General features: G+C 36.5%; 1 protein-coding gene across 4 annotated transcripts in view; it reads left to right on the top strand.

The window, feature by feature from the left end:
• The window catches only part of INTU (inturned planar cell polarity protein), a 53,577-nt gene that overhangs the window by 17,607 nt on the left and 19,215 nt on the right, over nt 1–16,755 (top strand). For all 4 annotated transcript variants that reach the window (XR_012835193.1, XM_075751116.1, XM_075751115.1 and 1 more), the window contains exons 3-5: nt 4,226–4,311; nt 10,244–10,447; nt 15,054–15,172. Coding sequence is in view for 3 of the 4 variants with exons in the window: in XM_075751116.1 (XP_075607231.1) it covers nt 4,226–4,311; nt 10,244–10,447; nt 15,054–15,172 (409 nt within the window). In the remaining variant the exon portion in view is untranslated. The remainder of the gene's footprint in view (nt 1–4,225; nt 4,312–10,243; nt 10,448–15,053; nt 15,173–16,755) is intronic.

Raw genomic sequence — 16,755 nt, forward strand, 5'->3', positions numbered from 1 at the left:
GTAAGTATATGTCTACTTCAGCAAAAAGGAAAAAGTTTGCTTTTATCTCTATACTAAAAAGAAGTCAGTTGGAGGGTTTTTTTCACTCCATAGAGCACAAGAAATTGAAAAATGTATTTGCAGTCCATCTGTACAACTTTTTTCTGTCCACTAGTGAGATGTCTCTCTACGTCTGAAATTCAGCAATGTTTTAGTCTGGACAAATTTGACTGAACTCTGCAAACCATCAAGTTAGATCAACTTAAAGAATTGCAAACAGCATTTACCCTTTTATTTCATTTAACCTAAATTGATTAAGCAGTGAAATTAAACTTTATACGTTTGCGCTATTTTTTTGATGGACATCATGTCTGAGGACCTCAGTCAGTCTCACTTTATGTAAGTTTTTCACACTGCTAAAGGGGAGGAAACAATTCTTAAAGGAAGTGTAGATGTGAAACTCTAACAAAGGAACACCTGCATATATAAACTCTTGTGCGCTGGCACTAATTATCACACTTGGTAGATCTCATGGTCATGTTCTGCTTTAAGATAATTCTGTGTTCATAACTTTACATATTTCCTATTGTTCCAGTGATGTCTTTTGTTCTGTTACTTCATAGTCTCTATTCTTTGAATGCTGTTGTGTTTGGCAAAAAGAAAAGGCAAAAATGCAAATGCACACCCCTCCACCCCCAGTTCTGGAAAGTCCATACTGATAAATGTAGATTTTCTCCGTTGTATATCAAGTTGCAGTTCTTTAATAGTGATACTGCATTTTCTGGCAAAGTGAAGGCAGCCTTACAGGACTGCTTTGGCTGTGTCCTCTGGAAAGCTGTTCCATTTATGGTACGTGATTACATTTTTACAAATTGAATGGAATAAATATTTACCGCTGCAATGGAAGTTTTACATATGTACACTAGGCATTGAATAAATAAAAAGCTTTGAGTATGTAACATGTAAATACTGATGCATCTTCTCCTTCCAAAGTGTCTTTGTATATTCCACCTGGGAGATGTGGTTCAAAAATATTCCCTTAAGTGCTAAGGTGCCGATGTCTTCACAAAATGTCTTTCACAAAAAAGCTTGTTTGAATGCCCTTGTGGGTTAGATGACTCAACTGTTGTCTTCACAACAGAATTCCTAAGGTCTGTAGTAAAACAAACAGAATGCAAATAACTTTTGTTTAAACAGTGCTCCAGATGAGTACAAGACCAATTTATGCTTTCTCTTGTATTTGTGAATGATGATCTTTAATACAGTGTTCTTCAACAAAGAATGTAGTAATTCTGTTTATAATTTCTTGTTACATTAGAGTAGCCTGAATGGTCTGGTTTTGATTACTAATTTTCAAGTCCTGGGGCTCTGGCATAGACTTACTGAGTTGCTTTTAAATCCTGCTTAACTTTCAACTTTCCTGTCTTTGAATTATTGTCGTGTTGAAGACTCAATAGGCTAAAACTTCACTGTGCTGTACATCAAGAAACACAGAGGTTAGGGAGAGAGCTACTATTATTTGAAATAGAAAAAAACAATTAATTCCAAGGAATGATAACATTTTTGTGTGTATGTTAAAACTTAACCTTTTCTTGTATTTCCTGTAAGAAAGAATAGGAATGAATTAATGTAAAATTGCAGTGAGCACTTAGTTGTTGCCTAGTGTATTAAAGAGAAAAATTGCTTGCATTTTGGGGGGATTCGGTATTTCCTTTCTGATGGTTAGTTAAGAAGAATGTTCTTTCTCTTGTGGGCCTTAATTGTGTTTTGCAGTGACTTTGCAATCGACCTAGTACCTGGGAAGAATTCCAGTTGTATTTGATGGTATTTAAAAGCAAGGTAGAAGACAGAAATAATGATAAACGGTCAGAATTCTTCTAAACTTTCAGATTCCATTGTCTTTACTAGATTCTCAGGAAATGGAGAGAGCTTAGAGACAGAGATTCTGCTTTTCCTTAGTATGCACATCATTATTATCACTGTGTTAGTTTGAGCTGAGCAAGTCTTCTCCCTAGGAAACTTGAAGTGTGTATTGAACCTTACAGTTGTTCAGTGCTTTATGCTGTTGAGTGTTTTTGTTGCGAAGTCAAGGCTTAAAATACAGCTATACTAACATGTACGTTTCCTGCACATCCATATCCTTTTTCTAATCTCTTTACACTGCCTGAAGGAGTGATGAGCGCTGCTGCTACTAGCTGGCTGAGGATTTCTGTATTGCAGGTGTAGCTGAATACTGCTGTAACGCTGCCTCTGGCTTTTCATGTGTCCTGGTGCAGAGGAAAAGGACAGGTGTCACGATTGCAGCTTCTAGCCTGCACAGTGTGTTCTGGAATTCAGATAATTCCCTGAGCGTGGGTTGTGAGGGACATGCTGGTTTATCTCACCCTTTTCAATAAGGCTCACCTAAGTGTGATGAGTTATAAATGTAGATACAAATAGTAAAAAAACTCCATGAACAGAGGAAATAATGAACTGTCCAACTGTCTGTGGATGTACATTATTATATCCACATACGTTCGCTATGCCAGTCCCAGGATTCCTCCCTTTCCCCACACATTGGGCACCTTTCCCCACACATGGGGGGGATATCCCTTACTGCTCTTATGATATCATCCCCTCTCCTGCCCTCTAACAGCTTTTTGGACAAGTCCATGTTTGCTGCGTCTGATTCTGAACAGGACAGGCGATGAGCTCAGGGTGCAGCTTTACCTGGGGCAGGAAAGGGAAGGAAAAGGAGGGGGGCTTCTCTGTCCAGCAGTGATAAAGTGACTTGTGCTTTCTCTTCTAGCTTTGGCTGAAATTTAGTAATGGGATCAAAGCTATTCATAGTACAAATGTAGAAGCTTCATTTCCTTAGAAAACAGAGTTCAAGAGGACCTAGTTTGAAAGAAAAAGAGTACTTCAATGAAACCTTTTTTTTCAGTCATTGAGTATCTCATATTACATGTTGCACTCTTTTAAACATTAATATTAATAATCTTGGAGAGGATATGAAGGTACTTTTTGAGGGAGTCTTTGTGTAGCTCAAGCAAAATTTGGCTTGGTTTTGAATTTGCTCTTCCAGAGCAGCTCTTGGTATTTTTAGTTCACAGGTGTAAGGAATAAGAATGACTTTGACCTGGAATCAAGTCAGTTCAATGTTAAGTAAGAAGCTAATTTCTTTACTTCCCTTTCCACAGACAGAAGATGATACAAGCTGTAAACTAATGCAGTTTTGCACCAGACAGGACAGAAAGCAGAGACAACTGAAAGTGACACCAAAGAAAATCAAGTAGAAAATAAGGCCTGTTTTGTTACTCTGAAGTTGAATATTTGACTCTGGAGAGGACTTAATGAACCATAAAGTCCTGTATCCTGGTGACACTGGCAGTCACTTTGTACAGTTTTTTCATAAATATATAGTATTTAAATTTTAGGCATTTTACCCTAGATAGCCTTACTGGAAAGCTTTTTAGAAATTCTCTATTTTGAGACTACAGAACCTTGTGATTTCTACTCCAGCTGCTTTCACGCTTCATCTTTAACCAACATAATGGGGTCTGCATTTATGAGGAGTGGATAAAGCATGGACAAGAGAATGGACTAAATTGTGATGTGGCTTGCGAGACAAAGGAGGTGTAGGGATGAAATAAGGAGTGAATGGTTTTCTGCCAGTTTAGTGAACTAAGCTGAGTTACTAATACGCACGGTAACTGCCAGGGCTGCTTCAAAGAGAGGGGCTCAGGAGTGGTGGGATTCTCCCACAGGTGGGCTCAGCCAACACTAGAAACCTCTGGTGTACGTGATGGCCTAGAACTTGTAAGCTGCTACAGGCAGAGTGAGTTTTGGAGTGCTGTTGGAAACAGTAGCATTTATATCAATAGAGTGAGAAGGATTAGCAAGTGAGCAGAGATTGCTTCAGAGGGAAAAAAATACTTCTTGGGCATAACTTGATTGGTGCAGTTGTTGGGTTTTCTGATGAAGTAACAAGAGTGATATAAGCCTGGATGGAGGGGAGAGGCTTTGACAGGTATTTTTGTAAAATGATTCAAGCATAGCAGTAAGGCCTTAAGAACACTGAGGTAATAGACTAATGTTTCTAAACATAGTAAATATTGCATGTAGAAACCATCTACTTAAATGTAACAAAAAGACATTTATGATTGTTTGAATGTTGTATTCATTTTTAAAAGAAAAAGCTGTTTGGCTCTGTACTGTGGTGTAATACCATCTAACTTTCTCATGCTTTTGTCTGTTTTATCTCCAGGAGATGCTCTAGTTGCTGTAAATGATGTTGATGTGAATTCTGAAAACATAGAAAGGGTTTTGTCTTGTATTCCAGGTCCGATGCAGGTACAGTAGTTGAACAATTATTCCAAATGTCCTCTGTAAAAATTAATATTGTTTCTAGCTTTTTTTTTCCTCAGGAAGCAGAACTTAGGCAATCTTTTTCTTAGAACTTCTCCATCTAATTTTTGAACACATTGGTTGACTTCAGTTAAATTAGAGCACAAATTTCAGAGTCTAATTCTGGTAAGTTTTGTGAAAATAGGTAGGTGCAAGTAAGTGACTTAAGCCAGTGTCCTATTAAGGGACATTAGGCACAGTCCAGCTGTTAGATAGTCTGTTTGTCATCAGAGTCAGAAAGCATATGCAACATTGTGCAATTTCTAGGTTTAGACTAACCATAACACCTGATTATTTTTTTCCCCAGTGTGAGACTCCAGGTATTCTATGCTTGCAAAAGTCTGAGTATTCATGTTTCTCTAGGAGAACTAGTACATATGTGAAAAAACAAGTTTTATGACTTTTCCTGCTCCAAAACCAACTTCATTATTGTGTTACCACTTGCATCAAAGTTAGTTACTACTTGTTGAATACAGGGAACTAAGTCCTTTGAGACCTGCACAAACTTTTAACCAGTGATAGTTGTAGTTATGGGCAAAGATGGCAAGTATGGTTGCTTTGAGAGTTGTTATTTTGAACACTCTGATCTCAGCAAATGAAGGACAAGGTACGTAATGTTGTGATGCCTTGCTCCTGGTGGGTAATAGGGAGGTGTGCAATCTGGCAGTAGTATGCATGAAGCAAGATACTGAGGTCTAGCTTAAAAATAAACGTCAACCGCAGAATAGTAGTGGCTATTTGGGAGGCAACGTGGTCTAGTGGAAGGTGTCCCTGCCCGCAGCAGGGGGGTTGGAACGAGATGATCTTTAAGGTCCCTTCCAGCCCAAACCATTCTGTGATTTTTATGAACTAGTAAAGAATTAGATAGCTATTTCAGAATTAAACCAGGAGAATGTTAATTACCTAGGATGTTAGTAGTGTAAAATTAAGTATTTTGAGTTATTCTGCTTAAATCCACTTTCTGGTGGACAGGAAGACAAGGTAAAAGTTGCAACTTATAGATATGAGGTGGAGCAGGTCAAAATTATAGTCTCTCTTACAGTATGTCTGTAACCTCTTGATAGTTTTTCTTCAGGTACAATATACGAGGTAATAATAATAGAAATATTTTACTGTCCAGAGATGAAAAAGAAGTGGAAATTTTAGGTTTTGTTAAATATGCTTCTGTTTGCAACTCACATAGTCTAAGTGCCTGTAGAACTACATCTGCAACTGCAATAAGACTGAGTACTAGTATGGCAGTTTGGGGAGCTTTCCAAGATACTCGACAGTATGAAGCTTGTCTAAGCTACCAGAGTTGTGGTCAGGTATTGGCAGAGCTCCACGGGAGAAAAACCTTGTCTTGCCTGTCTTTGACCAAATATGGAGTTGCTGTAACTGTTATTAAATATAGAATGATTAAAAAAGCAGAGATTATATAGTTTATTTAATTGTATCCTTGCTAGATTAGAGTATATATATTACTTGTTGCTAAAATGCAACACAAACCTTTATATAGTAGTTACTTTTAATGCAATGTTAATGTTTACATTGTCAGTAAATCTGTCAAGCAGACAGTCATTACTTGAAATGTGTAACTGTTTGTCATGTTGGCTTTCCAAACCCTTTTATTAAAGTGCAATTATTCCTTTTTTACTGTGCAGTTTGAGTCAAGCCAGAAGAGTGATTGCTGAAATAGACCTGTGGAGAATTTAAATACAGAATTCTGGGGTTTTTTGTAGTGTAGAACACTGTGTTCATGCTGCTGAAGAAACAGAGGGTTGTTGTTACTCAGATTTAGTAATAAAGACAGCTATTACACAAGCAAAATTGTTAATCTATTCTTATTCATCATACATTGCAAAACATTGAAAAAGATGCAGTTTAAAGCTGTTTTACTGTAGTTGCAAGTTATTTATGTAAGTGAAGTCACTGCTTTTCTGGGTTCAGTGTTAAAAATTACTGGAAGTAATTTCAAAAACTAATTACCTAGATTATCTCAGTTGCAGCATGTGGCATAACATCTCTTGTTATTATATTTCCTGAATTTTGTTTTCTTTACCTCAGTTTAGGCAAACTAGCTTCTAGGCACGTAGGGGCTAGTTTAGCACATTTATTGAGCAACGAAAGTCCGATTATTTTTTTTTTAATGGCAGAACTGTTTCTCTTTGGGTGCTTGCACGTCACCTAGTAAGATATTAAGTCCTAATTCTGATTAAAGCATTGGACATGTCATTTAGAAGTTCTGCAGCAGTCGCTGAATGTGACAGGACAAAGCATACTCCTCAATCAACGCTTGAGATAGTATGATAAAGTTGTGTTCTGCAGTCTATACAATTTTACATTTCTGTAATCGAAATAGCTTCCTGTCACCACAAGACAGAGAAGACAGAATAGGAAGGGGAAGATATGCTAAAAGAATACCCTTTTCCTTACCCTGATACTGAACCACTTTACCTGAAACCCAAAATATTTTCTAAAACTATTTGGCCTGAGGCAGACACTAAGAATCGGAAATTTCAGCCTGAAATTTTTGAGTTACACTTGTGCAAACCATAAGCTCATGGAAAACCAAGACTTACAACAGGAAATGGTAGGCAATCTTAAAAGGCAGGCAATGCCACCAGCTCTATCTATAATAAAATCCACATTCTAAGACATACAGCTTTCCTGCAGATCAACAGAAAGCATGCCTTTCTGGGTCAGACCAACAGTATAACAGCTACATTTTCTGTTTCTTACACTGACAAATGTTTAAAGAGTATTAAGAAACAAATTAAATAGAGAGTCACCTTCCCATCATGCTTTTCTAGCTTCCAGCAGTCAATAGTTAGGGACTTGTTGGATCACTTACAGGTTTGTAACTCCTTTTTTAATCTACTTCTTAAAATTACTTTGACATCCACAGCATCCTGTAGCAGTGATTTACATAACTGATATGTGTGTTACATTCATTTTTGTTGGTTTTCAAACTGCCATCTAATTAGCTGCATTTCCTCTGTTAAGAGGAGTAATTAGCTGTTTATGACTTATTCTTCATATCATTGCATGACTTTGGAGAGCTCAGTCATGTTCCACTTGTTACATCTTTCCTAAGCGGGAAAATCCCCATCTCTGTACCTCATAGTTTGCTGTCACTGTCACCTTCATCAGTGCCTTTTTGCAGTTTGATTACATTTTGAGAACTGTCTAAGTATTGCGAATGTGTGCATGCTGTATATTTAGAGTGGAATACTAATATTTTCCATGTTTTTCCTAGTCTTCATTTCACTTCCTTTTCTTTTTTCTGCTGTGCACTGAACTGATTTTCTTTAGGAAAAATGAAATCAAAGTTGTGAAAGATGTCATAGTCAGTATTTACAAAAGGGTACTTCAGCGGTCACGTTTAATCAGATTCTGTGCACTGCTTAGGATGAAGATTCATTTCCCCTCCACAAAAAAAAAAAAAAAAAAATTTAGGGTGTGTAAAACTGTAGTCTCTTGGTCATTTTCTATTACAGCATTTTCCAGCCTAGAGGGTCTTTTTTCGCAGTAGTTTTTTTTAAAGGCAGGAAATAGATTAGAACTTGGACAGAAGTAGAGAGGAACAGAAAATGTTATGTTTCAAGCTGTTAGATAAAATCAAGAAAATTTGGAAAGGAACTTGTAGTTAAATTGTGCAGAGAAACTTTTCTCAAAATACAGTGACCTCACATCTGAGCGGTGTGGTATCGCCCACAGTGATGTGGGAGGCAGCATGGACGCCTACAGGAGGAGGGAGAGTTCAAGTTCTGTTTGGCTGTATGGTTGTGTCTCAAAGACAAGACAAACTGAGTTGTTTTGTTTTCAATTGAGCCTAAAACATAGACTGCAGCAAGAATTACCTTTCTGTGTCATTTGTGTAGAGTCTGTAGCCTGAGTGTCATGAATAAGCGTCCACAGACAAGATGTAGTAGAAATTAAGAGGAAAAAACTATTGAGCCTTCAGGAAATCTGCAAGAAGTTAAACAGAGCACGAGGAAAATCCTCTGAAATACTTGCAGATGGCATGACAAAGAAAGAGAACTGAGTCACAGAATGCTGGAGAAGAAAGCTGCTGCTGCTTAGCTGGATGTTTCTGCTCCTCGAGTCCTGTTAATATGCAGTGTAGTGAATTGAACTGAAATGATGAGGAGAGAGCAAGGGATGAGTTATGGTCATAAGACAAAGTGGTAGCACGTGGCAGGACAGCAAGATTGAGTGCAATGCTGTTCCAGAGAATTGGAAGAGAAAAGAGAAAAAAAGCTGGTAACAGCCAAAACAGGGAAGAAAAGCTTAATGAGAAGTGTTGGGAGGGAGTAGAGTGGAATAGGAAGGTGGCAGCCAGTGGCATAAATGTCATAGCTGGAAGAGCCAATGATAGCACTTCTCTCTGATCTAGTTTGACAGGCAGTGGGTGTTTTAAAGCATCATTACTTTTTGCTGGCATTCCTCTCTTTATGTGTATATACATACACAATTACGAAAATGTAAATTATCCATATTTAAACATATAATTACTTCTGCTTGGGCTTTTCAATTTATTGCAACTGGCAAAATAGAAACCTTTTTTGTTGCATCGATCATTAGACTGAACTGTCACTGACTTTAAAGAGAAGCAGAATTTGGTGTGACGTATTATGTTTAGAACTTCCCAGTCAACAGGCGTGTTAAGGGTACTTTAAGGCAGACAAACAATCTTGAGTAAAAACATATGAAAGAGGGAATTGAGAACGTGCCTACTTAGTCCAAATAGGTATATTTTCAGTCATTTTGAACTATGATGAAAACTAAGGTATCATCCAAGAAAATAAATCAATTTATTCTCCTTGTCAATTACAATTTTATGCACAGTTAAAAGCTACACGTTTCTCACACATCCTTCTTTCATATTTAAGATGAAGTGTTCATTCACAAAAAAAAATACTATTTTTTCATTTCATCACTGCTGGAACAACTAACAAACATAATTTTTGTAAGGCAGTGCTCATAAAAAGGAGGTCTGTAAAGCAAATTGTGAAACCTATTTCCACACCAAGTTGGATTTTGTGTTGCTTGTGAGCCTAGAAGTAGGCATTTATTCTAAAATTCCTGGGTTTTACTTTATTTGGGAAATAAAGAACAGTAAACATCTTGTCATTTTTTGACAAAGTAAGCTTGATCATGTAAACTTTTAAGTTATTTTTTGAGAGAATGCTGTTTGTGCTTTGATATTTTTTTGCTGCGTGATGTCTTCAGAAGAAGTGATATAAAAAACTTCTGTGCTTCTTGCTAGTTGTTGCCGAATTTAACAATTGTACACGGAAGTTTTATTTGCTGACTTTACAGTTAAAAAAAGAGGCAAATTTAACATAGTGAAAATGTTGGCAGATTGAAAGAATTGCTACTGTTACAAATTAATAGACTTTTGCAGTCTAATGTAAATTTATTTTTCTGTGCAAATGTACCTGTTGATGCACTCAAAATAGCAAAGATGCTGATGAAAGAGCCTTGAGGATATATACTTATGAAAGTGCTGACATTTTGAAAGAAGTCAAATATTGTGTGTGTTTGAAAAGCATGGTAATAGGTTTTGTGTTCAAACAAACCCAGAGCAGTAAGTATGTTTTTCCATTCTCAAAACCATAAGAATTAAGTATGAAAATACACCAAACCACATGCTTACTCACATGGTTCATAGAGCATGTAATAGCTGGCTTTGTCCTTAATAATAGATGGTTCTGTAATGCTGAATATAAAATTGGTTTTCTTGAAACAGCAGGAATTTTTGAATGCTTGCATCTTTTGTCAGTAAAGCTAAGAAAACTTAATCTCTTAAAGGGCCCAAACTGCATCTATTTCATCTGATAGTAGAACATAGTTATAAGTAGAGCCTCATTTTCACAATTAATTATCTTAATAGGTTAAACTTACGTTTGAAACATCAATATTTGAGCCTGAAGGAGCTTCTCAGCAAAGGTATAAACAGGCACAGTCAAGTATGAACAATCTGGTTCGGCTGTTGTGGGGAGAAGATGGTACAGACCTGCAACAGGCTATACAAGACGTGCCTCATATTGTTATGTTCCTCACAATGAAACTGGACTCTGAAACATCTAAGGATGAGGTATGTGGCCATCTAAAACTGAAGATTAAAGGTAACAACTGGCAACAGCAACTGCTATGCATTCTGATGTAAAAAAAGAAAAAAATTAAAAACCTTGCTAATAATTTTGAGTAATCTGTACAATGGCCATTTTGACAGAAGGCAGGCCTGAAATTCCAGGGGGAAAAAAGTTAGCATCACTGTAATTGGACTTGAAATCACTTCAGTGCTGCTGAATGTCTTTACATAAAGAGCAGGCTAGAGGTGTTACCAGACAAAGCAGAGAGAAATTCAGAAGTTCCTTATTGTCTCTCAGATGCTCACTGTGATGTTTTCAATATGCCTCTCAAACTTGAACTACGAAATCTGTCTAGTCAAAAAAATTTTCCCCAGCAGGAGCTGTTGGCAGTCCACCTACATAATCTGTCTAGCCTCTCCTGTTTTGAAATGCTAATGTGCCTTTTCTTAGAGGGCTCTCATGTCTGCTGTTTGCAATCCACTGTTGATTCTTGCTTGGGCAACATTTTTGAGCTTCTGAAGTACTTTTCCTTTGTCCCAAAAAGCTTCCTTGCTTCCTTTCACATCTCTTTCCTTTTTGTGTTCCTCAGAAAAAAGTTGCCGCTGTACGTATAACCCATTGTAAGTTTGTGTAGATGTTGTTCATGGTGTAGCCATAGTTACAAATGCTCCACTCAGAACGCAGGCAAGACACAGAACCACGTGAAGGGCTGAGTCTGGCCTCTTCCCTGATCTGAAAATGAAACATGGATGCAGTGGACTTTTTAGGACCAGACGTTTGGAAAAAGACTCTTCTCTCCTTCTGCAAATTCTCAGTGCCCCAGTGATCTATATTATCTGTGATGTGGAGACATCAAATGAAGCACAAGTTTTGCCAGTCCCCAGGGACTGGGATGAAGGGACAGTGGTGGAATGGGGAGCAGAAGAAAGAAGTTTTGCTTTCTCTCCCCTGGAATTAATCCTTAGACCCAGTTAGCGTTCCATCCCTTCTCTGAGATGTCTTTATTTTTTTATACTGTCTTTCAACTGATTGAAGTATGTATTGCTCTGTTGGTGATGTGTAATAGAGAGAAAGTGTTACAACTACACATAATGGAGTTTAATTTTATTTTCTAGAGACAGGGCTGGGAAGGAGAACCCTAGAAAATTACATGATAGCATTTTTCAGATGATATGCTGTGAAGTTTGCAGAGTCAAGTGCTTAAAAGCTGGGAAATGACAGATTTATGGCTACATACGTAGCATGACATTGCCTTTAAGTATTAGATCTTTTCTGAAAGATGCCTGCCTTGTGCAGAGGATAAGATGGGCAGGTGAGTGTGTATAATTAAGGCTTATTAGGCAACCATTAATCCAGTACTTCATAATTCTGGAAAGCTTGCCTTTGCAATATACATCATGCTCTTTTAACATAATATGTTTAAGGTAATGTGTGCTTCATTGTGTATTGCAGCAAGATACTAACACTGTAAGCTTTGGTTTGCAGTTCTTTCCAATCCTGTTTAAGAGACTGCATTTTTTCATGGGAGATACCTTCAGCAGAAATGAGTTTATACAAGTCTTTCTTATAATTTGGGGTTTTTGATTTTGTTTTTTAATAGCATTGTAACTAGGCAAGGTCATTCTGTGCTCTTTTTCCCACCTGGAGACTGTTTCCATTAAAACATATGATGCTGTGGTATTTTTCTGCTGTGGTATTTTTCTGCTTTGGTATTTCCCTATAATAAAAATGGAAAGAGCTCATTTAACTGTGAATTAATTAAATGTAGGATATTTTATCAAAAGTCACTTACATATTGCCAGTAGTTCTTTTTTTTTTTTCTTCAATTCTAAGTTTGAAGTCCAAGACCGCTATGTTATGTGGATAGAACAGCTACGGACAATTGCTGCAGACTTAAAGACCAGTGTTTTCTTGGTCACTTACATAAACTTTATGACATATTAAAACAAAAATTTATTTCAGGGCCTCTGGCTCCTCTGTTGGTAGGTGAATAGATACGCAAATGCCTAATTGCAATTCCTGCACTTCAGAGTAAATGGAGTACTGCTTTCTTGCCCCATTATTTCTTTACAGCCTCCCACGAAACAGGATTAACTCTGAATGTTGAGCAGAGGTAAAGAGGGATTGTAATGCACTTGTTCTCCCTTTATACCATGGAAGAATTGTTTCCTCAGAAGTCTTGGCAGTTATGCAGCCCCAAATAGTTTGTAATGTTGAGAGATGCTTTGTGAGTGTAATCAAGCTGTTTATAACATTTCCTAACAAAAGAATGTCGCCTTCTTCAAGGCATTTGTCTTTAATTTCATTTGGTGAATAGTAAACGACATTTATCCTGTGCATGTACTGTTCCAGATCTAGTTTACAGCACTATTTCAAATTAGCACTGCTGTTAGTATATACCTATGCCATACTGCACAATAAAAAATAAAATGATCCTTTACTAAGCTTCTTTACTGATAGCCAAAGGAGGCATGGTATGCAGATCACATCCATGTAAACAATGGCAATTAGAACTAGTAACCAATTCTTCTACTTGTGAGCTTTTGGCATCAAAAAGTAGAATTAATGAGCTCTAAGAAGTAACTTAGCATGTGTGCGTGCATGTGGGGAGTGTGCCATAGGATAATGGTTTCAGTGAGTAAGGTTGATCTTTTTTTATATTTTAGTTTAAGTTAGGTATTATGATTATAACGTACGTTATTTGTACTAGCATACACTGTAACATCTTCATGTTTGAACTCATTTTGGCAATACAATGTTTTAAAAGAAGTAATGTTCGTATTCTTCCTCTGTGATAGTGTTAATGGCAGCATGGGTTTGGCACACCTGCAAAGTAGGTATTACTGAGTAGCTGATGAGATAGCTCAGTTCATACAGACACTGACTTGTACTTCTGTAGCATTTCTCTCTGATTTTGCAATTTCTGAATGAATCTTTAAGAATTCATAGTCGTCTTTGCATATATTGTCTCTTTGTTAATGTTACATAAGATGCAACTTAAAGCACCTATTGTCAGTGCCCTGTGAAGATTATAGGAGGTTTTTAGCTGCTCGGCACCACTTTGACACAATTTCTTTGAGCTGTTTCTTAGGTTCTCAAGACTGCACTAGGTATTTTTTTTTAAATGTTATTTAAGCTCAGTTTGAGAAATGAGTAAAATAAAAATAAAGAAGGGAAGCTGTTTGATAAACCATTAGTTTAGACAGTCTGTCCAAGTTTGAGGTTTTTGAGTTGAGGGAGGGTTTACATTTTTTAAGAAATGAGCAACTTCTCATTTATTAATTCCATTGTCCTTGGCCTATGAACTTTTGCCTTGCTTTGGAGACAGCTGATCTTGTATGGCAGTATGTGCTGAACTTTGCTAACTCATTAATCTATATGTAAGATGCAGCTATGACCTTTTGTTACAGTTGTCTTTTCTTTCCCTGGGAAAGTGTACAGATAATTCTCAAATGAATTTTGTGTAAAGGCCCTGGTTCACAGTGAGGAGAAAAAAAGGGTCTTTCTAGCCCTTTGTAGTGCTGTAATTAGAAAATGGCAGGTTTTTTCCAGCTGAGGGATTGATTCAAGAAAGAAAAAATCCTTGTTGCTAATGCGTATTTGAAAATAGAGCTAATTAAATTGGATAAGAATGAAGAGTTTGCCAGGCCCTTCTGTAATGAAACTTTATGTTTTAATCTTGACGAGGGAAAAATTTCCAACGGGAATTGGCACTGGCTGGATGTGCTTAGTGACATAAATAGGAAAGTGAATCATGTCTGTGTTTCTTTTGTTTCAATGGTCTTTGCGCTGGATAGGCTTAATATTACAGGGATTATTTCTGGCCCATCATGATTTGCCAGAAAACAATGTATGTGGGGAATCAGATGTTTGCTTATTACTATATTGTTATGTTTGCTGAAATAATTAATATAAATTTCTTTTAAATGCTTTCATAGAACATTTATTTTAAAGAACTGGTTAGAAAAAGAAAAATAATTGTGACATTTATCTCTACTGATCTTCAGTTTCAAGATGACTTGAGTGTGCTGACACAGATGGTCAGAGGTTTGGTGATAAAATTGTTAATGGTGTATATGTTGTTGTTTGAGTATCTACCTCAGTTATATTTTGTGCTGTACATGTAAAGCAATTAGGTAAGGTGATATAGAGGCACTGGAGATTCAATGTTCTTATTGTTGGCTTTAAAGAACTGTGTGTTTGCTGATTTAAATTGTAAGTTAAATATTGAAAGAACCACACAAATATTAGCTATATCTTCGAACCAGTTTTGTTAAGAGTATATTTTGAGCTGTAAAATGCAGTGGCCATACTGTTTGTCATTTTATGTTTCTTTATGTAATAATGATTCTAAGTAAGTCCTACTTCTCTATTTTATAGAAAAGTTAAAACTGTCAGAAGCATTCATGTGCATTTTAGAACTTTCCACTATGCCTGTGCAGACCACTGCTTGTTTTGATACCATGTGAAAGTATATGATAAAAGCTTTCATGTTTACAAAAAAATTGATGCTGGAAAAAACCTCTTATCTTTTGGGGGGGGGTGGTGGTTTATGGTGATTTTTTTTTTGTTTTGTTTTACTTAATTAACAGCTAACTTTCTTCACAGCAAGAAATTCTTTATCAGTACCCCATATCAGAAGCATCCCAAAAACTGAAAAGTGTGAGGGGAATATTTCTCACACTGTCTGACATACTGGAAAGTGTTACTGGTACCCAGATTATCAGGTAAAAGTATTTGAAATGTAATGTATTACTACTTTTATTATTTTACACATATGTGTACAGAAAACACACGTGGGTCATGCATCAAATTGTAGATAAGAGTGAATCTGAACCTGTTAGACAGTAATGTTTTAACTAGAACAGCATGTCTGAAGTGGGACTGCTGAGCCTGGATATGCATTGATTTGGGGGAATTTCTTTGTCATGGTGGCAATGACTAGAATTTTTAGTTTAGTGAAATTATTTTTAGATCCCTTCTCAAATCCCTTAAAACATCCTTATCTAAACTGGGATTCTGTGGCACAGTACTATGGCAGACAGGACATTCTACAACAGCTTCAATCAAATTAAAAAAAAAAAAATTAAAAAGATAGAACGTAATTCAGTTAAATTCAGGAGTGCCTGCTACTTCTAAATTAATTTTAACATTCAACTTGCAACACCTGAAAGATGTTTGTATCCACAGACCAGGACTCCAGTAAGTCTAATAAAAATGACTCTTGAGTTTTTGGAGAGTGTAGGGGGTGACGGAGATATGTCAAGAGATTATTGAATATTTAAAGATAGATGATTTTCTGGTGGAATAATTAGAAGTGAGCAGGTTCCACTTTTTAGTTTCAAGCTTCTTCCCATTGAGAATCAATATATGAGTTTTGCATTTCTTGGGGTGTCTCAGGCAAGATTCTCTTCTGTACATCAGTGCCTTGTGTGTCAGACACAAGACCTGGACTGGTATAAAAAAGCCAAATATAAGTGGGATTTCAGGACCAAAAATAGAGAGTGCAAGCAGTAATGCAGGAGTAGTGAACAGCGTTGGCAGTAATAAGGAATTCCTCAAAAGGCAAAGAGCCTGTTTAATACATTAAAGTTAGGCTTTCCACTGATAAATTTTTCTTTAAAAGAAGTTCTTCAAGTGCTTTTGAATATTTTTTTGCTTACCAGAAAATTAATACTGGATAATTTACTTTTGTTTGTATCTCTTTTAATTTATTTTTTCCTCAGATTTGTTGGTATCCTGCTGTTTTGAGTAAGAAATTTTAACACCGTGCTTTAACTATGCTTATAACTTTCTAGTTAATAAGTTGCTGAAGATCCTGTTACTGATTTAGTGATCAGTAGGAATGTGGATTGACTCCTTTAGCAGCAGGTATCAAACACAGGGTTTTCATCTCTTGCATATACCAGTATTTTAAGGCAATGCCACATCAATTAGCACTGAGGTATGTTAACTCCTCTTAAATGCTTATGCATTATTAATGGCAATTCTCCCATATAGAAGCATTTTTGGACATGTCCAGATTTTCAAACACATCTAAAAGACAAATCAATCCGTTGTTTGATCTATACGTATGGTATCATCAGAAAAACAATACAGAAATCTATGATAATGTAGATTGTTACTGTTAAGGTTCTCAATTTCCTATTTTTGAGTTCTAAAAATATAAAAGCTGGACTGTTCTAAAAATATATTCTGCTGGACTCTGTGGACTGTCTCATCACTTAGAAAAGACAAAACAGATAATCCCCAGCTCTCCTATGAAGCTTTTTCTGTCAGAAGAATGAATTATTATTATTGTGTCTGCACA

The sequence above is a fragment of the Balearica regulorum genome, chromosome 4, assembly GCF_011004875.1.
Source record: "Balearica regulorum gibbericeps isolate bBalReg1 chromosome 4, bBalReg1.pri, whole genome shotgun sequence".
NCBI classification, from domain to species: domain Eukaryota; kingdom Metazoa; phylum Chordata; class Aves; order Gruiformes; family Gruidae; genus Balearica; species Balearica regulorum.